The sequence below is a fragment of the Paramacrobiotus metropolitanus genome, unplaced genomic scaffold (assembly GCF_019649055.1).
Source record: "Paramacrobiotus metropolitanus isolate TYO unplaced genomic scaffold, Prichtersi_v1.0 Parri_scaffold0000004, whole genome shotgun sequence".
NCBI classification, from domain to species: domain Eukaryota; kingdom Metazoa; phylum Tardigrada; class Eutardigrada; order Parachela; family Macrobiotidae; genus Paramacrobiotus; species Paramacrobiotus metropolitanus.
This window is the reverse complement of record NW_026570224.1, coordinates 3346354-3373134: the sequence shown is the minus strand read 5'-3', so window position 1 is coordinate 3373134 and position 26781 is coordinate 3346354. Positions and strand designations below refer to the sequence as shown.

The window sequence follows — 26781 nt, the reverse complement described above, 5'->3', positions numbered from 1 at the left end:
GTGCTCGTATTTACCGCTGTACGTCTCTGGCTCTCTGTCATCCGCAGCGGGATATGGCAGCAAAAGCATCATTGAAAACTTGTGCATGCTCCTGAAACTCGTACATACAGAATTATGGGTTTATCTTCAGTGCTTCTCTACTCGCACAGTCGCACGAAAAGAATTATAAAAGAGCAGTCAACATCATATCGTACATATGAATCAGCAGACAGGAAGAACAGAACAACTGACCTAAATGTGCTCCCGGCGGAGCTGCTCCCCTGCAGCCTAAATGGAAGCCACGTTTTCACGCTGAATTTTTATATCATACTGATCCCGTGGTGTAGATATTTATTCCGTTGCTCGTACAGTCGTGCCTCGCCTTCTTATCGTATGTTCTTATCCGTTTCCTTGGCCTGGATATAAGCTTCCGGTACGAAAGATCCAGAGTTTAGAATCCCAAAGCGCTGGACAGGTAGTCCTATCCTTCGTCATATCCTGGTACAGTACTTTATACTGACCTCATCCTGTTCGGCCTGCGCTGCCGTCGCTCCAGCTCGCACGGGTGTTTCTGCCTTCTGGGAAATGCGACACTTTTACCGTAACCAACGGCATCAGAAAACGACAAGCGGGAAAGAAGTGTCGAAAGCGTAACCGCCCTAGCCGGCGCTTGTTTAAAATTTTATTTTAGTTATCCTGGGGTTGGACGGATGGAAAGTAAAAATCAAGAATCAAGATTCAAGAGTTTTGAAACTGATCTCATCACCAGTTTCTGGAGTTTTCGTAATTTTTAATTCTCCTTTTTATTCTTATTTCTCTTGAAGAGGCGACGAAGTTAACTGAAGAAACTGAAAACTAACTGAAGATGCCAGCATACGAGGCATATGGTATCAAGAAACTCATTGGGAAGAACAGTATTAAGGATCTGACTGCCAAAGCGTTATCAGTTGTCAACGAAAAGAACATCCGTGTGACTGCACCAAAAGCGAATCCAGGTGGGTTTAATACGGGGACTATCGAGTACGATATTTTGTAGTTTTTTGTAACCCACTTCCCCTGGGCCGATTTCTTTTGAAGCAGACGAGTCTTTGATTACAAGGACTTTTACAGAATCTGTAAAGATCAAGGCCTGTAGCACTCCCATAAGTCCCAGAAAAAAAGCCAGAATCACACCACCAGATGATGAATCGTTGTTGACTGAGGAAGACGATGACTGCGAGTTTTTGGAAGAGGTACACAAGCAGAAAAAGCGCAGACCCCAATTGACGAAAGCGCAGAAAGCAGCACGTGCGTCTTCCGAGAAGAAAGTGGAAGCTGCCAAGCGCGCACGCGAACAGTTGCTGAAAGCCTTGGCGGACGATGACACAGGAGAATGCTCCAACGAAATTATTGTTGAGCCTGCAGTGAGCTGCACGTCTTCCACGTCGGATCCGAAGATCTTGCATGAACGAGTGATTGTTATATGGAAAGGGAGACGGAACAAGTTCTCTCTGCTGCCATCGGAATCCATGCAGGATATATTTGTGAAGATGGCGCAGATAATGGAGACCGAAGTGGAGAAAATCATCATCTTTTGCAATTCAGGTGAGTGATTATTGCTGGTAGAGCAGGCTGAAGGCTGTCGGCTCAAAAGCATGGCAAAAAATGAAATATATTTATTATCCCGCATTGCATTGCTTTGATGGTATTTTTAACAGCAATAATTTATAACATGTTATGTGCACTTTTTCAGTTTATATTGACATGCCACAGGTATTCGGAATAAGTTGGCTACTTACCCGTTTGTAATTTAGTAAAAGCTAATCTTGCTGTGCTGATAATCTGATTACATTTTTAAAAAAATTATTTTCTGCGCAATGCGTACTACTATTGGTGAAAATCAAAGTTTCGAAACATGATGGAGTTGGTGAATGCGCTAAACTGGCGGTTCTACGTAATCCTCTCATGTCAGGTTCTGTTTAAGCTGTGCAAGTTTGTATCATCCGGATTTTGTAGATGGACGGCTTTATTTCTCTTCCGTAAGACGACTTCCGATGACTTAAGATGGAAACAGAAATAATAGAACTGAACCACGTTTGCGAATATTATATAGTAATTTCTTTTTTGCAGTCCTTTATATGGCGCTGCCTTGTCTATAACATTTTTTTGTTTATTCATACTATTATGCGATATTTTTATCCTGTTTGTAGATCCTTCACATTCCGTCAGCCCGTTCGACTTGTTAACGGATATCGGTAGTGAACGTCTTTTCCAAGCCGCGCTCAAAGATTCAACAGTGTCGAGTGCGAATGCAACCATACCGGCCCAACACAAAATTATACTCAGTGTTCAGTCTGTGACATCCAAAAACCGTATCCAGATTGACGTGGACCGGCGCGCGCCTTTGAGCGTATTCATGCAGCGCTACTGTCAGCGAATGGGCAAGAAACTGGATGACTTTCAGTTTCGCTTCGACGGGGATATCCTGGATGGGAAGAAATCAGCCAACGATCTCGATCTGGACGGAGAGGAAATCGTTGACGCCATTCCTGTTTAAGCAGAACGTTCGATGTTGCCTTTTTAGTTTTAAACGCATTGTATGTTGGGAATTGTTTTCCTGTTAGAATTTCATGGCTTCTGGATTGCAAGTCCAAAATAAGCCTGACCTTTTAAGTAGGTTATCTCGGGGTGTACAGTATAATCCTTTCTGAGTCGACACGGGAAATTTTCCCATTGATTGGACATGTCATTTGGAAGATATGTATAGGGCTCCGATTTCATTTTACTTGAACAGATTGTATTTTAGGAACGTGCGTCAATAGGACTATTCATTTTTTAAATTAAATCCTCACATGCCCCTGGGTTGTACGGATTAGCACACACGCGCATTCTATTCCATGGTGTTTCATGCTGGCAGTGGCATTCTCTGAATGGGAATCTGCAGAACAGGGTAGCAAATGTGGTACGTAACCGTACCTGACTACCTTACCAGAATCATGTGAATGGGATCGTATGATGAGAATCTGATATCTGACAGTAGCGTTTGCGCTGTCCGCATTTGAAAGATAAGTAAATCTGCGTTGGGAACACTGTTCTGTGGCTATGCCGATTCGCTTTTCGACTTCTACAGCATGATTATAGCTTACTGTAAGCACTGGATCTGATTGTGAGGTGCTTTTAATCGCTGCGATTTGTTGCGTTGAATTTACCGTCTGGCTCGCCATCGAAACACAGTGAGCGCGATGCTGGAAAATTCTTTATTATGACAAAAGTAATAATTTACTTTAAAACAATTTCGTATCATTAAAATCAGCCGACTAACCATGTCGGCAAACACGCCTGCCGGTCATGCGACACGCTGTATTAAAAATGCACAGTGGCAATTCGTCAAAATCCAACCCCATGCATTATGGTGACGTTTGTAATTTGTCCCGGTTACCCCGCTCTTTACCGAAATTTAAAGAAATCGAACTCATCAGACAAATTGTAAATATGACTTAGGAACAGTAAATTACCTTATGCTATATGTGGAATTTATGGACCTCACAGCTGTATGTTTCCCAGATTCGCCTCTCCCAGATTTTATGCATCTGCAATTTTGCTGAATTACTGAAATCAACGTCGGCGACGTGTCACTGCACGTCGTGTACGGTTATCAGAATTCGATGTAACAGTTAAGGTTTGCAATTTTCCAAATAATGAGGTAATAATTATTATTAGTATGTAGTGCAATCACTCGCTTCTTCGTTTCTGAATAAAGCATTTGCATCTGGTATAGCACAGCCGCAGCGCACCGATGACTTACTCTACGTGCAGGACGTCAACAACAACGACAGCAACGACGGTGCCAGTACATAAATTACGTACTAAAAACAACACAATTCAGAAAATGCAAAACATCCACAAAACGATAGTGGTCTCCTAAATTTATTAATCGAGAAATCACGCGACAATAGTTTTCATGATGTAGCAGTTATGTATTGTCTATAGTGCTGTAGGACAACAATTTTATAATTTATTATCTTCCGATCGGTGGATCATTATTACATATATATATATATATATATATATATATATATATATATATATATATATATATATATATATATATATATATATATATATATATATATATATATATATATATATAAACCGACTCAAAACGAAACACTAGGTAACTAGCATATATATGCATATAATATATATATATATATATATATATATATTTGGAAGTGGGAAGTGCAACAATTGTAAGCACATGAAACTTTAAAACGATTGCAAAACATATAACATCAAAGAAAGTACGGGTCGGTCGCACTAATTTCAAGACACATCCGAAGAGCAACTACTGAACTATAGAATAATCCTATTGTTTAGTGTTATTACTGTCGATTCTTTTATTATAACTATGGGACCCTGGAACTCTTTGCTTTACACGTTCGTCTGACAATGTGAACAAGAATTTTTCTGATATTGCATGGTTATAGGTTATATTGCATGACGTTGTCCGAAACCTGGCTATAGCTCGGATAATCATAATACGGGATAATTTCTGCTTCCGCTCTGCGCGGTCAAATTGCGACATCATGCGTATTATATTGTACATACAACTGCAAAGTATGGTATCGTACCTGTACAAGTACGTAGTTGTTCACGACCATACATTTACAATAAATAAAGCAGGTCCACGTAGTCCATATTCCACAATTTAGGTGGAGTTTATGCTCCCACAAAGCGGGTGCATCTCGTACAAATATGTACACGTACTTCATCCTACAGGATCTTAGTGTTACCAAATTTACACTAGGAGTACGTATGCGAAGAGGTGCGACATTAGAGTCATGCGACATACGGACGGAATTCCAAGGAATCCTTCACCGACATGCATTACACATACCAAAATGTTTATAAGGAATATTCCAGAAGAGCATTATTCATTTTCGGCATATCTTTCGGTGGCTGCTGTAGCTTAAGCATTAGGTGTTAACCACTGTGAGAACATGTTTGCATGTCGGTGATTCTGGTATCAATACGGATTCAAGTGTTTTGTGGGAGCGTTTCTTGACCTTTATATGCCAGTCGTGTTAGACTATTCTAAACAAGGAATACGTACCCTGCCATCTCATTGACTTGTTGTATGTCTCGTCCACCTCCAGTTCCGTTTTTGTGCCGTACCCAAAGTGAATCGCATATAAAACTACGCAGAATGCCAAGCAATGTGAAGTCAAACTGTCCACTGGATGAGCGCATGCGGACTGCCAGCGTGCGACCACATCCCAGTCGTTTAGCATTAGTCCACGAAGCACGCAGTGAAGGGACCCTGCCCATAAGTCCTAACAGCATCGTTATACCCAAACGTTGTTGGAGAGTAGTGATACTTGGAGCTGGTGAGCAACTTGTTTCTCGAGATGGCTTTTGGAACAAAATGAAATTGCATTAATATATATGCAGTTTATACATTTCTAATTAACATATGTACAATTGCAATAGCACTAGCGATAAAATGTTATAAAATTTTGTTCATATGTCAACTTCTGATTGTAAAACTTCAAGGTCTTATCGGTAAAATGATCCGTGATGGATGAAATGCATGTATGTAATAAAAATATTTGCGATAATAATTATGATAAAAAATTAAATTTCGGGGGTTAATCGCTCTATTAAATTTGATAACTATCGTGTAACGTATAATAACAAACAACTGTCGAGACGAAAGCTGGGTTACTGTGTGGGTAATTTAAAAAAGTAACGCTCAAATAAGTGAAATTCATCAATTTGTACTTATTAATCATCCTTGCAATTTCTTTAACTAGGTCAAGTTGGAAAGACATCCATATTATCTCGCTTTATGCATAAAAGGTAAGCCAAATAAAATGATTTTTACCGACAGATCTTGACGCTTGTCCATATTAGTGGCCGCTTTTATGTTTTGAATGTGCCATTAATGTTGGCAGTGCACTAATACTTAAATAAAATGCAGTCCATGTTTTCTTCCGTATCGACATTGAATTATTGTAAAATGCGTAACTTTCAAAAATATGTTGATGTTCAACAGATTTCCTACTGAGCGTACATCTACGTCGAGGCCGTCTGCTGACGAGATGCAGCGTGTTGACTATTCCATCGGTGGTGTACAGATGACTGCCGAAATTTTAGATACATCGGGTTATCATAATTTTCCCGCCATGCAGGAAGTAGCCATTCGGCAAGCCGATGCGTTTATCCTAGTATTTGGTGTAAATTCGGAAGAATCTCTGGAACGTGTTAAAAGTATTCACCAGGAAATCATTCGCATTAAACAATATGAACAGAAGTGCAGCATTATACCGACCGTTGTCGTGTGCAACAAGATGGATCTGCCGGCCGCGGAATGCGTGGTGGATGTCAATTATGTGCAGTTTCTGGTAAAGCGAAAAACCTGTGTTTATCATGTTTACACCGTATTGAGAACAGTAATAAAAACCGGTATTTTATTCATTTAGGTTAAATGCGACTGGGAGAATTGTGGGATTGTCAAAGCCAGCGCCAAGGATGATTACGGCGTAAAGGACTGCTTTAAAGGTAGGGTGCATATATACGTAAGCACAATAATGTCCGCGTTATTGTCGTGCACAGCGGGATTATCGAACAATAACCACCCTAATCATTACTTCCGTTTATTTTCTCCCCTGCTCTTACAGAGTTGTTGTTGGGATTGAAGCTGCGCTTACCGCGAAATACGGTCGTCAAACGTGTGAGCCGGGGACTGGCACGCATCCATTCTGCTCCCGCCGGCCTCCGCACCAATTCCGTTAAGTTCGGCTCACCGAAACTCCTCAGTAAATTTCGTGGTCAATCACTGCCCGTTGCCGATGATGACGAATGTATTATTACATGACCTGTATACTTTGATCGCCATCTCACCTTGTCCGTTCACAAGTACCGTTATTGTTTATGTCTGTGATAAGTCGATCGACTTTTTTCATCTTTGATAAATGCAGGGTTAATTGTCTGTTGAATTATTATATATATTGTTTAAGTGGAAAATTTTTCCACTGTTTTAAAATATCAGCAGCTAATATGACATCCTTTTGTCTGTTACAGATTAGTTTACAAACGTCTTACAATATTGGCTTGCAATAGAGCTCTGCATGCTGCAAATCTTTGTCTTATTTTGAGTAGTGAACACTATGTGTTTCCATAAAAAAACCAGTGCAAAATAAAATTACTTTTATGTAATATCGAGTCAATTATCGGCATGCTTTGCTAATATTCACACATTAACCTTGTGGAAAAACCCATATTACGTCTTTTACAGTTTTGAAGTACTGCAGGTACTTTGAAGTGATAAGTAACATTGCATAATGTGCGCAAATTTGATCTGCCACGTTCTTGATGTGATAATCCTTCGTATGTGCACAGATTTATCAATCCCTTTCTGATAAAGCACGGGGCTGCATAGTCTGATCCAAAGGAAAATATTTAAGATATTGGTCACGTTTTCGCTAAGGTTAAATCACTTTAGCTGATACAAAGCGTCTAAAAAAGGTCACGCCGTCAAATGACCGCTGCATATAAGCTTGCGGGCCTTGCGGGAAGAAAAGTACACGCATCCATGTTCTCGTTTTGGAGGCTTTAATTGTATAACCCCACATTCGAAATCCGATGAATAAGCTGCCAAAGGTGATCCTCTCGCCATAATTTGTTGTTGAAACGACAGCACGTGACAGCACGTTCTGTGCTTTTAATCCTTTCTACCCTAATTAGTTTACGATGAGGTAAATATGAGGTAAATACGTTTACTACAATATGAGGTAAAAAATAATACAAGCATAACTATACGAACTGCATTATTGCACATGCATACAGTATATATAGGCAGTGATTAGGCTCCGTTCACCATACGTTGCACATCGCAGAGCGTGCCGTTTAAAAACATTCTACAATGTTAACCATTGCTGCTGCAGCAAGCAGATCATGTGGTCTCCAAAATCGTTTGTTTTATGCATGGTCCTCAGACGTGTTAGTTAAAAGACTTCCGTTAGGAAGCAGGATCACTACAGGAAGTAGGGTGATACTTCTATAGGCGTTGTCATGCCGTCATGCTGTGACACGAAGACATAACATGTACAACACGGTCTGAATGACTTTACATTTCCAAATTTACTGTCTCACCCCATCAGAAATGCTAATTTTCGGCCTTCTGCCGAAGTTCTGCGTTAACAGTAGTCAGCAGAGGATTTTGCAGCTGATTACCTTCTATGAAAATCAATACGAAGGATAATTACGATGTCAAAGATTGCTGGTACTAGTAATTCCAGGGTTTACTCGTTTAATCATTGTGGTCTTGCTTACTATAACGCTTATGCTTACGCTTAACAGTTGAATGCAAAATTCCGGTACAAACAACATAATTAACTAATATATTTTGTGAATTGAATTCAGATGTTCTCATGTACGCAACCACAACGTAATTTCACAAGGATTTGGAAATAAGCGAGCTATTAACATGGAGCAAGCAGTCGTTAACTAAAGGTAATGATAAATGTCCGTCTGAAAAATGCTTGAAGCAGTTTAAAGGATTTTGCTATCCAGAGGCGTCGAAATTCACATGGTATTTTTGTCACTTCAATGCATAAGTATTTACAATGTACGCATACGTACAAAATTTCATTTAATCACATTGCACACATGTTCACATCGCAATTTGAACTGCGCTGACGCTTTTTTGTACATACCGATCTCAGATTGATACGCATACAAATCTGAAAGTTTATGTTTTTTTAAGCAGTTAAGATTACTTCAAATGTGAATGTGGCAAAATTTAGAAATCTTCCTTCCATTTCACTAGCTAACTTGGGACTGATTGAAGCTCCGTCGACGCGTACGACGGCCTTTGGCTTGCGGTGCTGTTAAAAATGGCACGCAGACAAATGGTGCATTTTTTCCACTTTTTATTAAATATTGCAGTACTTATCCTGTCCAGCAGCCATTCGGCCAAAGGAAAATGTTCCCGACTTCCCAGTGGGAATTGCTGGGTCAACTGCATGCAGGTATTTCTTTATTACATCGCTAACCGATTCACTTGGACAATCCCATTCCCCGCTAACAATTAGAAGGAGCACACTACAAATACTTCTATTCTTGCAGCTGTAATTTCACGATTCTCAAGGCTATAATCAGACACTACTGCATAAAAATTATATTAGGAAATTTAAGAAATAAAACCGAAGTAAGCAATACCGTCTTTAAGGATTTCATGCAGTTTTATACTTACCATTTATATGCATCGCAGAGAAAGATATATACCGATGGTACAATTTCTGATAACTAGTACTATCTATGGATTAGCATTACTATTTAATACCGCGTTTTTATTATTCTGCTGACCATTGCTTATTACAAATATTATTGTAATGCAGTGTCGTTATTTTTAATTCGTAGGACATCTATGACGTTATCTGCAACAACGTCACAGCCGAGCAAGTCCAATCGGATATCAGTGTCTTTGCTCATTCTCCACAACAGCTCCGCTTATATCTCTGGCTGTCGCCCACCATATCGCGTCTATCCGCTGACGTCTTCGACTCCGTGGCTTCGCAGATTGTTGCACTCGATCTGCAGGACTTAACGTCCCTGGACACCTTTCCGGAACTGTATAATCTGGAAAATCTTGAACGACTAAATATTTGGAATAGTTCATTAATAACCGACTTCCCGGTAGAATTGCTTCCCACCAGCATCAAGGAACTGTCCTTGAATAAAATCGGCGTCACGAATCTCGTCAATGATTTCATGGAGACACCTAGCCTGCCGAGTCTGACCATGTTGATTCTACGTAACCTTAGTATTTCGTCGTGGCAAACTAAATTTTTGGAAGCTCTCCCGAGTCTCACACATTTTATGATCGCCAACAGCACGATAAACCTATCCAATGATACGGACCAACGGTTTCCGGCAGTAAAAAATTTACAGTCATTTACCTTAACGTACAACAATTTTGTGTCACAACGAACCTCCAGTGAACAGCAAGTAAAACATGTCAGCGCAGCTTTCATGCGGATTATAGAAGCTCTGCAGGTATCAAGACAACATTTCCAGGAGCTATCACAAATATTGTAAATAATCATATAGTGTAGTGATAACTTTTATTGTATCCTGGTCGCTTTTAATTTTTAAAAACGGTCAAACGGCTATCTAGTCTGCCGTGTGGAGCTTTAATTAATTGGAAGATTAACGTCAGCTGCACACTTTTCTGCTTTCATACTGCTTTATACAAAGACTGAAGTGTGGTACCTGGATTTTTAAGTGCATTATTAAAATTATATTAATGACGAAGAAGAAGATTACAAAACAGTTTGTCCTTTTTGTAATTTTTCAAAAACTGACAGAAGATTACAAAACTTTTTTTGAAACATTTTTTTGAACATTTTTAGTTACAACCGGATGCCGCTGTTGACCTGAGCCATAACAACATTGAATTATCGGATGGCGTATTGTCTGCCATTGGAAGATTATCCTCAGCAAGTTCCCTGAACTTACGAGGCAACCCAATTGCAGTCAATTCGACGACCGACCTGTCGGGTTTCTTTGGGTATTTCGATCGTCTGCGATTACTGGATTTGGGAGAAACGAATATCACTGGCCATGGTCTGCTGAGAGGATTGCCCACTCTAACCGAAGTCTACCTTGACCACAATCATTTAGGCACTGATGCCCAACAGCATAACGTGTTCCAGGGGCTCAGCGCTGTTAATCTGACCATTGTGGATTTGTCGCATAATAATCTCACCACACTCCCGGATATTCCGCAGGAGGTAGCCGCAGCGATACGGACCCTAAACCTGCGCTACAATAATTTGACCGTTTTTGAAAATGACCGATCCGACCACGCTGTGACGGAGGCGTATTTTGCAGCATTTAAAAATCTACAGAGTCTGGATTTATCTTCCAATAATCTCAGCACATTTGCCGGTGTGACCTTACGTCAGTTGAAAAACATAGATTTTCTGGATCTCAGCTGCAATAATTTTAAAAACATCACGAAGGAAATTTTCTTTGGAATTTCTGACACTTTACGCGAGCTAAACATGAGTATGTGCATCCATCCTCCGCAACCGGCACCTTTTGTCAATATGGATGCCTTTTCGACGTTGCCGCCCGTCACCATATTCCGCATGAATTCTGCACAGTTAAAAAAAAGCATATTCTCCGCCCTTAACGAATCCGCAAGTCGCCTGTACAATCTGACGCATTTGTATCTGGAAGACAACATAGTGACGTATCTTTCCCAAGATAACATTCCGCATTTGACACATTTGAAATTACTCAGTCTGCGCGGGAATAATCTGCAGTCCATCCAACCGCACACCTTCGGTAATCTGCCTGAATTACAGACGCTGGACATTGCTAATAACCGCATCTCGTCCATTGGAACGGATAATTTTGCCCAAGGGCGCACCTCCTTACAGAACTTGGAATATCTGAATTTGGAAAGCAACGGTATCGACCGTATAGAACGCGGCTCCTTTGACAATCTGCTGAAGTTAAAAAGTCTACTCTTGGGTAATAACTCGGCTGAGGTTCAAGATTTATTCCTGGATCAGGACGGAGGGAAAGAGCTCGTTTATTTCGGCATACAGAGCTACAACAACAGTTGTCTGCGACCGGCTCTGTTTTCCAAATTGAAAAAGCTTCGTTGGCTGCTGAACGATGTGTACAGTTTTCTAGTGGTCAATCCGGATGCTAGTCTGTTGACACGCGATGATTATTTGCTGTCCATTATCAAGAGATGCGCCGAGGGATCGGTGATTACCTCCCGAAAAGGCTATCCTGGACTGTCGAATTACGTGTCAGTGACCACGCATGATGCGGACGACGTGGACCAGGGTCTGCAGTATCCGGTCCTTGCCACATTTGCACCTTTAACGTACTGTCCGGATGCACAGATGCTACAAGACCTCAGTAATAAAATCTGTTCTAACGCCGATCAAAAGAATTTTGTCTCAAACAACGCAGTAGCATGATATAACTTACTGACAAGGTGCGCAGCAAATGATTGTGAATCAAAAATTCCCAAATTTTGATTTGATACTGTAATATACGCCAGCCTATTGATCTAAGATGAGATCAGTCGTAAGGCCGACGTTTCGGTGATAGTTATAATATAAATATTGGACGAATAAAATGGTATTCTCGATATTCTGGTTGGTCAATGTTGTGCGCATTATTAATTACAAACAAAGTCACAAAGTATATAAACTGGTCAAAACTGTATACTATCATGTTTTTTTATGTGCAGATTGAAAATTTTATTATGCTCGCATGCAGTCGCTTTCGTATGTGGAAGAGAGGACATAGAGACTATGTACGTACGTGAATTATCTACAATATCTCGCTGACATTACACAAAAATGCGGTTTCACTGCAAAAGAATTAATGATTAGAGAAATGTTTTCACTGCGATTCTCCGTACGTCCGTAAAAGCGAATACTGTACTTCATGGAATGGAATACTTTATGGATATACTTGCCTAAGTTACCTACACCGTTTGAATTTTTATCAAAATTTCTCGGCTTTTTTTGGCGTTTGACAGTAGCATTTATCTAGATCTTGAAATGCATTTGTCTTGAAATTCAGCAACTACTTTACTGAAAAGTCTACGTTATGGCGCCTGTAGCAATGTTCAGTCGAAAAAACCGGCTTTCCTAAAGAATCTATTTTCCATTTCCTTGTGAAACCAAATCACTGCCGCAACATCAAATCATGTTGTAGGTACAACTCGCTCGCGCGGTAACCAGCACGTTAAGCACCTGCTTGCCACTGGGCAAGCCCGCGGCGCATATGCAGCTAGCGAGGACTGTGTTCAAGTTACAACCGTCACCGACAAAAATTCTACAAGACCCTCCGAAAGAAATCTTAAGGAGTGCCCACAACGTTTCATGCATTGTGGTGATAAGTTGGAATACTGCTTGGAAATTGACCAACTCGTAAGGTACCGCACTCCGGCCAATTCCGGCCATTGGCTGAAATAATATGGATCCCACCGTAAGATATTTATTTTGCAATATTCAAGGCGGATTATAACCATTGCAAATGCAACATAACGGAATTAGAAAATTTGATGAGACGACTCAATCGCCTCCTAAACTTGGGAGATTTGTTCAATGCGAGTCGTAGCTTTGCTTTTACATCGATAGCGCCCTTTTGTAAATATTTTCGCACTTCTTCCAGGACAGCCAAGTTTACCTTAAAATCTCATCGGAAGCCGAAATTCCCGATGCTGTTGCGGATATTATTAATGGTTGGAACATCGGCAGTCCGGATATAATTTTGTCCGTACTCACCGGACATGAAAGCAGCTATCTATGGCGGCAGGCAGTCCATCGAGCTGCTTTCCAAAAATCTATAATAAAGGTACTCGTATCTGATTCTTGTGCCTTGTGCCAACAGGTTAACGTTACTGTTTTGATTTTTTATGCATGCTAAATTTAATTAGTCATGAGACTAAAAGGCGGTTAAAATTGATTGGTAGTAACAATTTGTTACAGCTGACCAACAGCGGTAGCACGCTAGTAATCGACGATGGATTAAACCATGGCCTATCGGCCGTGATCAGCGCGGCCATCCGGGACGAACAGTTCTACAACTCGGAGTTTGCGACAAAAGACCGCCCGGCTACCATAACCCGCCTTATTGGTATGGTTCCCACTTCGATTGTGGGTACCAATAAGAGATCCGGCAACGTAAGCATCCATTCACTCTGCGCAAAAGTTTCAGTTGTCAAAAATTTGAACTCCCCCTTGTGCATATTAATAAATTTCACGCACGCATAATACTTCGCATGTTACAAAATAATTATATTGCACAATGCTACTCCTGTACCATTGCTTTTGCTAGTAGCTTCTACTGCAAGTCTGCTATTGTACAATGTAGGACGAAATGGTCGCATAGCCCCATACCCAGCATTCTGTACGCAAGCGGTGCAGTGCACTTGTACGAACCGGATATTTTGAACTCAGTCGTACGGTGCACTGCGCTGCATGCGTACTGAATGTGGAGATTTTGGGTATGCGACCATTTTGTCCTAAGCTGTACAATCTTTTTGGCGTACCGGCGCGTGATACCGATACTGTACAAGTAGTACTGTGGTGATAGCAGGCTTACTTGTACAATCTGCTTACAATTTGCTCGTATTTATGCAATATAATTATGTGTGCGATCTGACTATATGTTATTTTTAATACAATTTTAGAATGAACCGGGATACGGATTAGATAACAATCACACCCACTTTGTCTTGCTAAATGAGCCAAGAAGTCACGCGTATGGATTTCGAGTCCAGGTTGAGCGGGAACTGCGTACCCAATTAGGTAGACTGGGACACAAAAGTCATGCAGGCAAGTTTGCTTAAAACACTTGTAGATATACCACCGTACGTAGTAGCTTAAGTATTTAACACATTTAAACTATAATGAAAATTTAAATACGCCTGCTCATTATTTAAAATGACTGTTACACAACTGCAATATTATTAATACAACAAAATCGATTGTTTCCAAAAAATGCAGATACTATGAACGAAGCGGCACGCGTGTCAAGATTTTGTCCTAACATATAGAACGAAGTATGCATATATAGATTCATTTCCGTAATCTTTCAAAATGCGCGATCTTGCAGTAGTACTTATTTTTGCAATTAATGGGTACTATCATAATGCGCGATAGCAGCGGCAAGTATGAAATTGGGCGATATTACCAGTATTTATTGCAATGTCAGCTCATCAGCTCGTGAAATTAGACGATACTAGCAAAGTTTAAAATTTTTAATGTTCACCTTTACAGCTCATCAGCTCCCTGTTATTGAAATCGTGATGTTCGTGCAAGGAGGCATCGAGGAACTAGAACAAGTCGAATCCTATCTTAACGAAGATGTCCAGGTTATGCTTCTTCAAGGGTGCAATGGGACAGCCGATGTCTTGGCCGGAAGCATCGAACACTGGTAAAGTTACCCAGCAAAGAAATGCGAGGTTTTTCTGTTATACTCCGTAGTCTGACGGCTTTGTGTTTTCCCTAAATTTATTTGGACGTAACTGGTAGAAAAGTTACTGCCTGTTAAAGGTTTACTCTATTTATTTGTGTCTGCCGCCGATATATTAATACTAAAGCTAAAGACAAGTTTTTACTAAATGAAACTTTTGTTCTTATGCTAAATTACTCTTATTGCAAAAATAATAGATGACTCCTTACAAATGCTGCAAACACAAGCCGCACCAAAACTGAATGCATGTAGCTTGCAATAATCACCGATTTGCAGTACTACTGTACTGTACCTACATAAACCTTTCTGCCCACAGTACTAGGATAGTAATTGTACAGTGTGAGACGAATGGCTTGTTAACACTTAAATTATTCAGATTTTTTATTACTTACTTCAGTATTTTGAGTCTCTAATATTAATGCTTTCTAATCCATGCATACTTTCTAAATTATTCCTTAATACTGAAGGAACGGTTCGTTGGACGAAGCTTTTTACAACAATGTGGATTATCTTATTGATCGTGTGATGTTCGCGCAAACCAAACCAACTGACAAGGAACGTCGGCACATTGCGGAAACAATTGCGGATATTATCTCTCTGTCGCAAGCTTCAGGATTACTGAAAGTAATCAATGCCCAGGAAAAAGAATCTATATCTGGAATGGATGCCGGTATTTTGCGCAGTGCGATGGAACGTTGTCCAAAAGGTACGAAAACCCCTAATTAAAAACAATAAAGGCATGTTCAACTCGTTATTACTACATACTACTACTACGTAAAAATAACAAATAATAAAAATGGTTACCGTGATTTTTAGTTAGCGAACCTTTTGTCCTTGAGCGGAACTGGCTTTTGGCGGTGCAAAACAACCAAATCGAACTAGCTACCGATATTCTGTTGGCGCAGTATCCCTGGTCTGCTATGGAGGTAGGGTATAAACTATAAATATGAATACGGCAGCCGCTTCTGTCTTGTATTTATCTACGGCCATTTTTATATCGAGATGATAAACTTTATAATTTTAGTAAATATCGAGTCTTACATATACTGCTTCACTAACCATAAGTTGTACCTAAATATAAATGGTTGGATTTGCGAGTACAGATACCGTATGCTGCATTGATGGAGGCTTTAGTTTTACCGGGACGAGAAGCTTTCGTGGACATCATGTTACAACAGATGCCGGTTCGCCATTTCTTATCTCACATGGACTATCTGATGTTGTATCAAAACACACTGGATGATGAATTTTTTGTTGAAAGAGTTTGGGACCAGGTGTTGCAGCATCATGCCAGTATGTAAAAACCCAACTAAACATAAAATAATCCATAATATAACTGTTCAACGTGGATCACCCTGTACTTCTGTACTCTGTACTAAAGGAAAATCTATTTTAACCTGTATTATTGTAAAGGTTAAAAAATCCGACTGGAAAACATGGCGTTTGGAAATAGTAAAGCTTGGCACATTATATGCTTTTCAAACGTGTACAGGGCATACAGTATTATGCCGGGTGTAAATACTGGCACTATGTAGTTAGAACTTACGAGTGGAGCGATACGAACATGCATGAAACCGAATAACTGCTTCCAGATGACCCGATCACGGAAGCGTTCCTTTATACCGAATTAAATCCAGTAATTTACAAATTAAGCGGCATTAAGGATTACATCAACCTGCGTGAAATGTCTACAAATGCGTTGGGCCTAAGCACAGCGGATGCTACTTCCCAGGATCGCACGGTAAGACATTACGATCCCTTGCAAATTCTGCTTTTGTGCACCTGCAACTCACTTTTGCGTTTCGATTCTTGTTAAACTGCTAAATAAACCATAATTCTTTCAAAAACAACTAAATACCTACCGTGTTTGTGTCTTTGTACAAAAATATTTCTATTGAATGAAGTACACATAGGATAACATGAATAACATAATGTTTACTCTACCATGCGCTGTGCAGTATTTATTGTCCCAGTTTTGTCTAGATCTGACTACTTTCCTATTGAAAAGCTGCATTTTATTTCAGGCGCTTAATGCTTTGATTGTTTATGCAACCCTGTTTAACCGTGTGGAATTAATCAAGATCCTCCTAAAGTTCAGCATAGATCCGGTGCCACAAGCCATTTTTGTAGCGCTACTTTTCCGCAGTTTAGCTGGTCATAATCCCGAAACAGACGTCCATGCCGAACTAGTTCAAAATTCTATTGACTTCGATAATCTCGCTACTGACCTGTTCAATTTGGGATATAATGACTTCCCAGAACGGTGTCACGGGTTGTTATCGCGAAAGTTACCGGAGTTCAATAATTTGACCACTTTGGAGATGTCATACAAGGGATTCTGCTTGTGCGTTCAATTTTTATAGGATCTGATCGCCTAGCGAAGATATTCATTAAGCTTGTATTATTATAGGAAATTTCTATCGCACCCAGCAATACAACAGTTTGTGGAAGATTTCGCTTTCGGGTTTGTTCGGTACCGCGGCTCATATGGCTATCTCAAGATGCTTATATCGGCTTTTACCGTCTGTCCAATGTATAAATGGCTGACCTTTCCCATGTTAACTGACCGACAGGCCGCTGTGGACCTTGATAAAATTCGTAAGATTTTTGGCACATGTCAAAAATATAATGTTTCTGCGATAGGCCCAAAACTCATTTGCTTAATCACATTTTATATTAAATAATTCTTGCTAATATTATTTTGTGTATCTGTTCTTACATATTTACGCGTTGCAGTTGTGAACTGGTGCTGCTCATAGTATTTGGTCATCGAAACTTATAATGCACTCTTATTGTTTTGCGTAGATGATGAAATGAAAGAACCAACCGATGAAGAAGATATCAAACGGTATATCACCAACTTGCGCCATAACCGCCAGCCTGACACTGTAACTCGCCTGCAGCAGCCGCGAGCCCAACATCCGCCGGTTTGGCAAATGACACAAGCAGTGTGGCAGAGTCCAGTGGTCAAATACTGGATTTGGTTCATTACCTATCATCTCTTCTTAATTTTAATTGGTGTGGATATCATGCTCCCACCCTGCATGTATGTGGGCGTCGATATTGCTGTGTTCGCTTGTACCGCCCTGATTTGGCTGGATTTGGTGCTAAAGTAAGTAAAGCCATATTTACATGCTTCTATGCGTGACGACGTCAGCATATAGTTAAATACGCAAGACTTGAATATGAAAAAGCCAATATTAATGATTATGTTAGCTTAATACACATTTGAACGGATTTGTTTTTGTAAATCTTCTTTTTGCAGAACGCTGAAGGATTATCTATATGGGGCGGAAATGAGTCTGACGTACCGCGGCATCCATTTCTTCTATCAAACAGCATGGAATATTCTTTTCTTTCTGTACCGTATCGAACCGTTTCGTGAAACACAACCCTTTTCGGGAAGAATAATTTTGGCATTCGGTGCGTAAATCTTTACAATGTTTAAGGCTATGTTCCCATATTTTTTGTATTTCGGACGTAGGTGTTTTGTATTATTACTACATCGTGTGGGATCTGTTTTTATACTTCCCACACCTCACGGCATCGGTCGTGCGGCTATTGAAGAAGAACATGCTGGTCGATTTATTCCGTTGGATTATTCTGATGTTACCACTATTGGTAAGGGAACTGTAGAATATTTAACAGCTATATCGCAGAAAGGAAAATCTTGGCATATTAAATTTTTTTTACTTTCGTCGGGTTTTTTAGTTATTAATTCTTAATGATACCAGTTGAATAACCAATTCTTATTAAATGTACAGCTTGCTACCGGCGTTGTCTGGCAAGCCATCACCACGCCCGACTGGCCATTTACAGGCGATGACTGGCGGCACGCGTTCTACCGGAGTATCTTTACACTATTTGGAGGATTTTTCTACGAACTTGATTAGTAAAAATAATACAGTTTATATTACTGTAGACATATATGCCATGAGATTTTGTTATAACACTTTTTAACCACAGTGATCCCACCTGTGAAGCCCAAAATAAGATTGATTGGAAAAATTTTACTCAACCGGACAGTGCAGTCCCTCACGATCGGTGCTGGTTGGGCGATTACAACTCGTACTCCTGCCAAACGTAAGAGTTTGCTGCTGCAACTTTTAATTTATAAAATTTCTAAATCTAGTTATAGCAAACCTGTTTTGAACAAACTGTGCACATTTCTACAAATGCAACACTCGTTGAATTGTGTAACCTGTTCAAATTTGTGATTAGCAGAACGTACCAAAATATCTTAATATATGTAAGTGCATACTTTTTCCATTTACAACATGTACCGACTACCGGCTACGGATGTTTTGTAGTCACTGCGCTACCAGTAAGCCAATAGGTGGTGTTTTTACGTAGGCGCTGCACGGTTGAAACGGGCAAGCCTAATATAACATATGGCAGACGTAGTCTGTCTATATATTATATTAGTATAGGATCCAGCGTGTAACTGAAAGGTCAGAACTTTCTAAGTGAAAGGTCAGAATGATTCTGTCTGTTCTGAGCTTTTGCGTCTGTCTATCCTCTACCGGGGAAAAGATGGAAAGTAAAGGACACTAAAGGTTAGCCTCAATCCTGTCTGTTCAGTTGCCGATTCTCTGTCGGATTCCCATTTGAGTAGTGAAGAGATGCTGTACATCAGTACATGTATCGCAAAGCTAGACCAGACCCAGTCGACTCCTGTACACGTTCTCTCTGTCCCTTAATCCAACTTAAGGTACAAAAATCTCATTAGCAGACCTTCACCCAGTCTAGTTGAGTCGGGTGGCAAATAGTAGACTGCATTCTCTGTCAGTCCATAGAACAGCGCTCTTACTTCTGATCGTAGACAATATGTGTATGTCTATTGTCGAATAAGCAACCTATCAATACCAAGTGAACTGAGGGCACTCACTAGCGCTAGCGGTATGTGCATCTCTTACAGGCTGAATGTACGTATTAATTTTTGCCACCCTCATAAAACTAGATTTAGTCGTGGTTACTGTTTACATAAGGATTCAAGTTATTCGGCTGCTGTGAAAAGTAGGATCACTGAAAAGCAGTATATATATCTTTTCACTGTGGCTAGACGGTCGGTATTCCAACAACAATCATACACGTAGGGCAGCAGGCTTCTTATTGTTCTTATTGTCCTGCGACAGTATTAGCGGATGACTCACCTCACTCTCCATACTATCTGCGCTCAGAAAAAAATTATTGAACTGGAACACTTAATTGCTCGTTTCCCAGGACAAGAATGCTGTGTCCACTGTCCAGGATGAACAGTGCATGTCAAAATAACGTATTGCTAGATATCAATAACGTATTGCTATACATTTCCGAAATTCTACCCTAAAAAATCCACGTTGGAACTAGACAACTCGTACGCAGAAGAACGCATGGTTCCGATTTAACTGGCATCAGTGAAATATGTATTTTCCTCTTCAGTATCCAGTATCCACACCGAATTTCTTTTGAACGACTGCAGTGTTTTACAAAGGAAGCCCAAATAGATCGAAAAACTGCACCCATGTCACCGGTGTAGCCATAATGAAAGGGAACACTGGAAGCGATGGTCCGGTGGTATGGGTGCACTTTTTCGATCTATTTAGGCTTACTTTGTAAAATACTGCAGTCGTGCAAAAGAAATTCGGTGAGACGGTAAAATTTAGCTTTTTTTTCAAATTTTTCACTGCATATTTTTATTATGTAATAATGATACGAGTATAACCACCGCCTACGTATTCAATTCCTCTACGGGGGAATTGTCACGAATGTGTTTCTATCGGTATCTTAACTGGCAGTTTTTATGAAATTTTTGTTTTAGGGTTTCCGTATGGAGCTACATCTTTGTAATCCATTACTATTTCCTGCTGAAACTGGCTATGCTGACAGTGCTAAATGCCTACTACCTGTAAGTAACTTTCGGTAGCTATCGAAGCTCCAATATCGTCACTGGAACTGTTCATTGCAGGCATACCAATATGCGCCTAGGTAAGGTCACTAATTCCCCTGGAGCCGGCATATTTTCCATATTCGCAATTTTTCTGTTGGTTTTAACGATTAATGACATACCTAAATATTATTAGCTCCACTGGCCGATTTATTATGCCGCTACAAACGCTTTCAAACCATAATGAACTACGCCCAGCGATCAGCACTTCCCTGGCCATTCAGCGTTTTCGGCTATCTGATCCAAATTGTAACCTTTAAGAAATCCAAGCGCACCAGACTGATTAAGGTGTGGAAGTAGCCTACATATGTGAATTTCTTAATGCATTTGTAATGGATTTTTTGTCTGTTATTAAAGGCTGAGGATGCACAAAAGTTTGTCACTGGCGTTGACCTCGAAGTATGAATCGAATGTTCTGGGTTTCGCTCTTCACTGTTGACGTCAACGAGTTTGATATTTTTGCTCATAGGCATTCACCTACTGGCGCGCTAAAGCAATGCAATTCTTTGCGCAGAAGGACAGAGAAGGTGCTTCGGACACCGCATTCGAAGGACATCGGGATAAGTAAGTTTACAAATTAATTTTTTAAGGGTTAGTTGTCTATATCTGTCCGAAAAACAGACATTTTTAAAAAAATCAATTGCATGCTCAAGTGGCACATCTTATGTCAACAAACACTGTGATAGAGTAATACTTTCTTTAGTTTATTTATTTTTCTTTAACAGATGCTTTACCTAAATACGTATTTGAACCTAATATGAGATAGTTATAGCTAATGTAACTTTTAAATTTTTCAGCGCTAAACAAAAATTTTTGCTTCAAGTATACTTCAAGTTTAGATTTAAGTACAGTAGTTGCCGGCAACAGTAGTTTTTAATATTGTATGCTTTGAGATGTGCTCGTATGTTACTGCACGTGTGACGGTGTGCGCTGTGATATCCCCTCATATTATACGATGAGTGTTTATTTATAGGTTGCGCAATGTTCAGAATTTAGTAGCGTCTCTCCATTCAAAGATCGGGTTTTTGGACTCCAAACTGCGGAAGTAATTTAGCCACATGATGACTGCAAAATGAGTTTTTAATTTATACTAATCCATCCTGTTGACGATGACGATTCACGAATGTGTACTGCAATAGCGTAATACTTCTAATAATATACTTGGATACTTCTGGAATGGCGGTCAATGATTTTTGGGCATGCTAACAGTATACGAGTATATACTGGAAAAATTTGTTTCCGGAAAAAAAATCACCTTTATTGATTAAAAACTACAATTCGAGATACAACTTACACGCAAGTAATGCACAACATTACTCAAAACTGCCGGAATTTCACAATAACACGAACTCGTGCGAAAGGTAGCTTATATAATTCTCTTTTGTACGTCTTGTAACGCCCTGCATGAAAACGCAGTCACTTAAACTTATGATTTCTCGCGGGAATCAACCAAACCAGTAGCACTAGCGCAGCGTCGGCATCCAAGGATTGGCACTCCAATCAAAAAATTAACAGTGTTAAGCATCATGCGAAAAATCCTTCCAAAAAATGACTTAAAAGACAAGCACATATTTTCGAACCAAATCCACATTGTTTTCAGCAACAAACCAAAACTTTCAACAGTGCTAAAAAAAAAATCAGTAACTCTGCAGAATAGCAGTAAACAATGCAAACGATCACACACGTGGTACATCAGTGTGATAAAATTTTTTCTATTGAATGTAGACGCATTAATAAAGAAAGATTTTTGCAAGATTTCGATTTTTGCAACCTCAGTTTATGGTGAGTAATGTTGTGCAATACTAATAAAATCTGCAGTACGAAAGCAGTTACCAGCCTACAGTGCACAGTTAATTGGTACGTACATACAGTAAGTAAACATACTTGAAGTACAGGTAGTAAGGTACCAGGCAACGAAAATACATCGTAAGGAATGGAAAAATAAAAAAGACTGGTTAACGTCACAGAATAGACTTTAATTACTTACCTACTGTTAAGCAGTGGTACTAAGTCATCAACTTCTTAATAATTATTAGTTATTTTTTGGATTCAAATTGGGCAGCCAGAAAAACATTATTTTCCCAAAATAGTTCCCTGCAAATTACAAAATTTGATTAACTTCAGAGTTAATTAGCACTCTTCGGGCAAATACAGATGCATGGGTTTCAGACACACAAAGTAATTATTTTCAAGTGAAATACGAGGTGTAAACAAGTTTTTCCGTGATTTCGCTGCAATAGTTGACCGTACGCACGAAGTACAAATATAAAAAGAACACAAATCACGTTTAAGTTGGCAGACCGCTGCGTTCGCACCATTTACACCCTTCCTCTAAGTTTACAACCCTGACTTCCCGTCGATGTTAACAACATGTCGTCTCCGTTTAATACCGTTATTTTTAGCCGAACAACCTGCTCATCACACTTGCGTACAATGTCGTTAATAAGTCAGTATATTATTATGGGCTTGGCGTAATCAAAGTATGCCACCAACAACCAAATACAACTTTTTCAGACTGCCAGAAAACACTATGGTCATGTTGTTCTTTATTAAGACTGAAATCCGAGTATAATCACAGCGAGGTGTAGAATGCCACGTTAAATCACATTGAATCACAATGTGCTTTGCGCGCATCTGTTAACGAAGAATTATAGCGCTTTGGCCTTTTGGAATTACGTAGAAAAATATTTCGTTAGTTGGTGCCTGATGATAAATTTGGACGCCGGGTTACGGTGCTTAACCACTTGCCCTATAACTCATGTCACTCCGCCCTCGCAGAATTTCCAAGTGCGTAACAGCAAGCGATCGAAACCAAAGAAAATATCCCCTGGAAACTTTAGAGTTAAAACAAGCAGTGCTATTTTATTACAGATTACAGTGGTAGAAAAATAAACACATCTAGAAATGTTTTTCCGAACAGTACAAAGTAACCATTGACAAATATGTCAGATACAATCGCACAGTAAAATATTTTATCGCAATTCACTTTGGGAGATTCATATGGAAACATGCTGCAGTACGATCGAGTGCGCACCATCGTAATCAGAATCTGCGGCGTATACAAGTACACAAAAAAATCTTGTCAGTCGCCGGTTCGACTACCATACTTGCCTCTTGGCAAGTAGCCTTCGCTGTTCCCATCCAGACAACATCAGCTTTAATCTTTGCTGGTGCGCCGAAATAATCCGCACACTGGCGAATATGTACCGCAGCACAGAGAAGAATTGTAACCGGAAATGTTTCATGGTTCATCATAATCTCACTTGTCATAACAGTATTACGTCATCCATAGGGACAGTTGGCTAAGTTGTATCCATTCAGCCCGTTGGGAGTTTGTATCGATCGGGCTGATAGCTTGCGCTTCATTTGGAGGAAAAGTAGACTTAACTGCAAAATAATGCTAGTATAAGCGTAAGAATTTCCGTGCCGACAAAATACATCATATGGGTTAAGCAGACATATAATCGGCCGATCTATGTAGATTAATGGTTTATGTTGGAATTAGGTATGGGATGCAATTATGCATAGCTGAAAAGTGCTTCGCTTCGCAACAGGATTTTACAGCAGTCACATTTCTACTGACGCAATACTAAGTAGCGCATGGAGTAATCGGCCGGGGAGACCGGAAGAGTAATTTGAAACGACTCATTTGCGGTTGGGAGTATCTTATGTGAAACAGGACCTAATAGGTTTACGAGTGTTGATGTATTATTCTAGATACAATAATACTATGTAATAATCCGTGGCATGATAAGCAGTGATACTTATATATTTAAATTATGATTTACTATTTACTGTACTACTATCCAACGCATCTGTATCACAAGAGTGACTGCCGAACGGTGAGAAATGTTTACGGTTAATCAGTAACGTATAAAAAAATAGGCGCAATGTACTGTAAAAAACGAACCTTTGCAATGCACTGCGTGTACGTAATTTTGAGTCTCCGCAGTATGCCAGATGAGCGACATCACGGGTTTAATCTCATATTTTTTTGTTTCGAAAAAGGCACCGAAATCATACCCTCACGGCTCACGGAGCCGAATAATTAAATCTTCGTATTTTCAGCGAACAGTTTTGCGTACCCCGCATGATGACAGAGTAGTCACTGAATTAATCCAAAATCGGAAAAAGTTTTCCGGTTTCAATCATCAACGGGACTACAATGCGGTGACGTCGTTACGATTGCGTACAGAAGTGCGTTGGTGCAGCAAAGATAAACTCTGCAACCATTATTGATTGAAGCTAAACAAAGGTTAATTTCAGTTTAGTACATACTACATACATTATACACTACTTCTACCAATGGAAAAATAGTTTATATACTCCTGTGTATGTACCATTTTTTTGCTTTTTTTAAATGAAATTTAACTTTATTCAGCCTGCGTACAGACAACAGCGTCACTAAAATGCTATCAACAAGATCAAAGGAGGAAGCGGTCCCAGTTCGAACGCGAAGAGACTGTAGATTTAGCGGTACTTTATTATTTTAATACACCATGTTGTTACCGTTAGGAGTTCAGTACTGCCACTACTTTCGTTCTGCCTCAACAACAAAGATTCCTTGTACACTTTGTAAAAGTGCAGTATTTAGTGTATTGATTATAATCTGCCTCTTATTGATCAGTTCTTGCTGCCATGCCGCTTTTCTACGTCACGACGCTAATTAAATTAATCAATGTAAACTGTATCTAGTTTGATCACTTACAAATGTCTTCCGGAACTTGATCGACAACCCCACATACAGGAAAAAGTTTGCACAGGCGTTAACCGCCACCAGGAGGTTAATGATATTGTTGAGCCCCCTCTGAAGATTGTCCGGCATGAAACCATGTCGTTCATTGAAAAGGGACACAATCAGCATAACCGCCGCCGGTGTCTGGCAGAATAAAAACATTAGTATCACCGTCACCAGTAAAAATGTGGTCCGTAATTCCGACGCTAGCACCGCCGATGATAAGGACGAACGAATACTGCGCGCTGCTCGCAGTGACCGCAACAAAAACATATTCAGTGCGGCAATTAACAGGAACGGTAAGAATACAAAGGTGACGGACGTGAACCAGTAAAACACGTTTTTATACGTGGCATTCTTCCCTAACGCGGTTGGATGTAATTCCAAGACGGTTGTATTGGTCAGCAGATTGTATCGGTCTTGTACATGATATTCCATCAATGTGGGAAACGTTGCAACAAAACAGCACACCGTAATGGTAAAGACGACCCTCTTAGCAAACTGCGACGTGGCATGTTTCATACTTTTCATCGGATTACGAATAACGGTAAACCGTTCCACGGTGAAGGCTGCCGTCAGCCACACGCTGACATTACTGGCGAAATCTGTAATGAAGTATCCGTACGGTTTGTAGTACGTAAAATAAGGATGGTGATTGGGATAATGATAAAACGACAATGTCAGCACACTCATCAGGTACAAAAGGTCAAATGCCGCCAGTGCTTTCAGGTACATGTTGGTGGAACTGCGCAGTCGCCGCTGGGAAAACACAATAATTGTCATACAATTAACAATAATCCCAACAATACTGATGATGGGAATGAAAATTCGCTGGATCCAGAAACGCGACAAGTCGAGGAAATCCTGGTAATAAACTTCACTGGTGTCCGGCGTTGAGCAGTTGTCCGTTGAATATGTTGCATTGCGACAATTATAAGCGTAATCTAACGCCATGTTTCGATTAGAAAATCAAGAAAATGTCTGGCAGATGTTATTGCAGCGAAGAAAACATGGTGACCACGGAAGGAATATCATTTTACGGAAAGAACATGGTGTTAAGTATTATTGCCACTAACTCGCTGGGGGATCAAATGGCAAGAGATTTTATGCGTATGATCCGCATGGAGCAGTGCCGGGTTGTTGT

The 26781-nt window shown here is 40.0% G+C and overlaps 5 protein-coding genes across 5 annotated transcripts; 4 read left to right on the top strand and 1 right to left on the bottom strand.

Annotated features, from left to right (window-relative positions):
- Positions 1–680: 680 nt before the first annotated feature.
- On the top strand, positions 681–2811 carry LOC129602736 (uncharacterized). The gene is made up of 3 exons (XM_055501869.1): positions 681–974; positions 1090–1563; positions 2169–2811. The coding sequence occupies exons 1-3, from the start codon at positions 845–847 to the stop codon at positions 2513–2515; spliced, it is 951 nt and encodes a 316-aa protein (XP_055357844.1). The 5' UTR covers positions 681–844; the 3' UTR covers positions 2516–2811.
- Positions 2812–4862: 2051 nt separating this feature from the next.
- On the top strand, positions 4863–7144 carry LOC129602844 (GTP-binding protein Di-Ras1-like). The gene is made up of 5 exons (XM_055502007.1): positions 4863–5345; positions 5772–5817; positions 6014–6362; positions 6441–6519; positions 6639–7144. Exons 1-5 carry the CDS (start codon positions 5096–5098, stop codon positions 6833–6835), a joined length of 921 nt encoding a protein of 306 aa, XP_055357982.1. The 5' UTR covers positions 4863–5095; the 3' UTR covers positions 6836–7144.
- Positions 7145–8596: 1452 nt separating this feature from the next.
- Positions 8597–12130, top strand: LOC129600555 (toll-like receptor 3). Its single transcript, XM_055499114.1, has 3 exons — positions 8597–8990; positions 9382–10017; positions 10374–12130. Exons 1-3 carry the CDS (start codon positions 8856–8858, stop codon positions 11961–11963), a joined length of 2361 nt encoding a protein of 786 aa, XP_055355089.1. The 5' UTR covers positions 8597–8855; the 3' UTR covers positions 11964–12130.
- A 673-nt stretch (positions 12131–12803) lies between these two features.
- On the top strand, positions 12804–22180 carry LOC129601057 (transient receptor potential cation channel subfamily M member 2-like). Its single transcript, XM_055499770.1, has 22 exons — positions 12804–12984; positions 13171–13353; positions 13488–13682; positions 14192–14336; positions 14781–14937; positions 15444–15682; positions 15793–15902; positions 16080–16269; positions 16569–16717; positions 17001–17320; positions 17387–17574; positions 17782–18088; positions 18242–18399; positions 18461–18597; positions 18741–18868; positions 18943–19059; positions 20777–20863; positions 20924–20943; positions 21039–21190; positions 21260–21301; positions 21372–21466; positions 21876–22180. Exons 1-22 carry the CDS (start codon positions 12973–12975, stop codon positions 21949–21951), a joined length of 3207 nt encoding a protein of 1068 aa, XP_055355745.1. The 5' UTR covers positions 12804–12972; the 3' UTR covers positions 21952–22180.
- Positions 22181–23234: 1054 nt separating this feature from the next.
- On the bottom strand, positions 23235–26781 carry LOC129599381 (FMRFamide receptor-like). Its single transcript, XM_055497608.1, has 2 exons — positions 25611–26781; positions 23235–24289 (listed from the first exon to the last, which is right to left on the bottom strand). The coding sequence occupies exons 1-2, from the start codon at positions 26589–26591 to the stop codon at positions 24185–24187; spliced, it is 1086 nt and encodes a 361-aa protein (XP_055353583.1). The 5' UTR covers positions 26592–26781; the 3' UTR covers positions 23235–24184.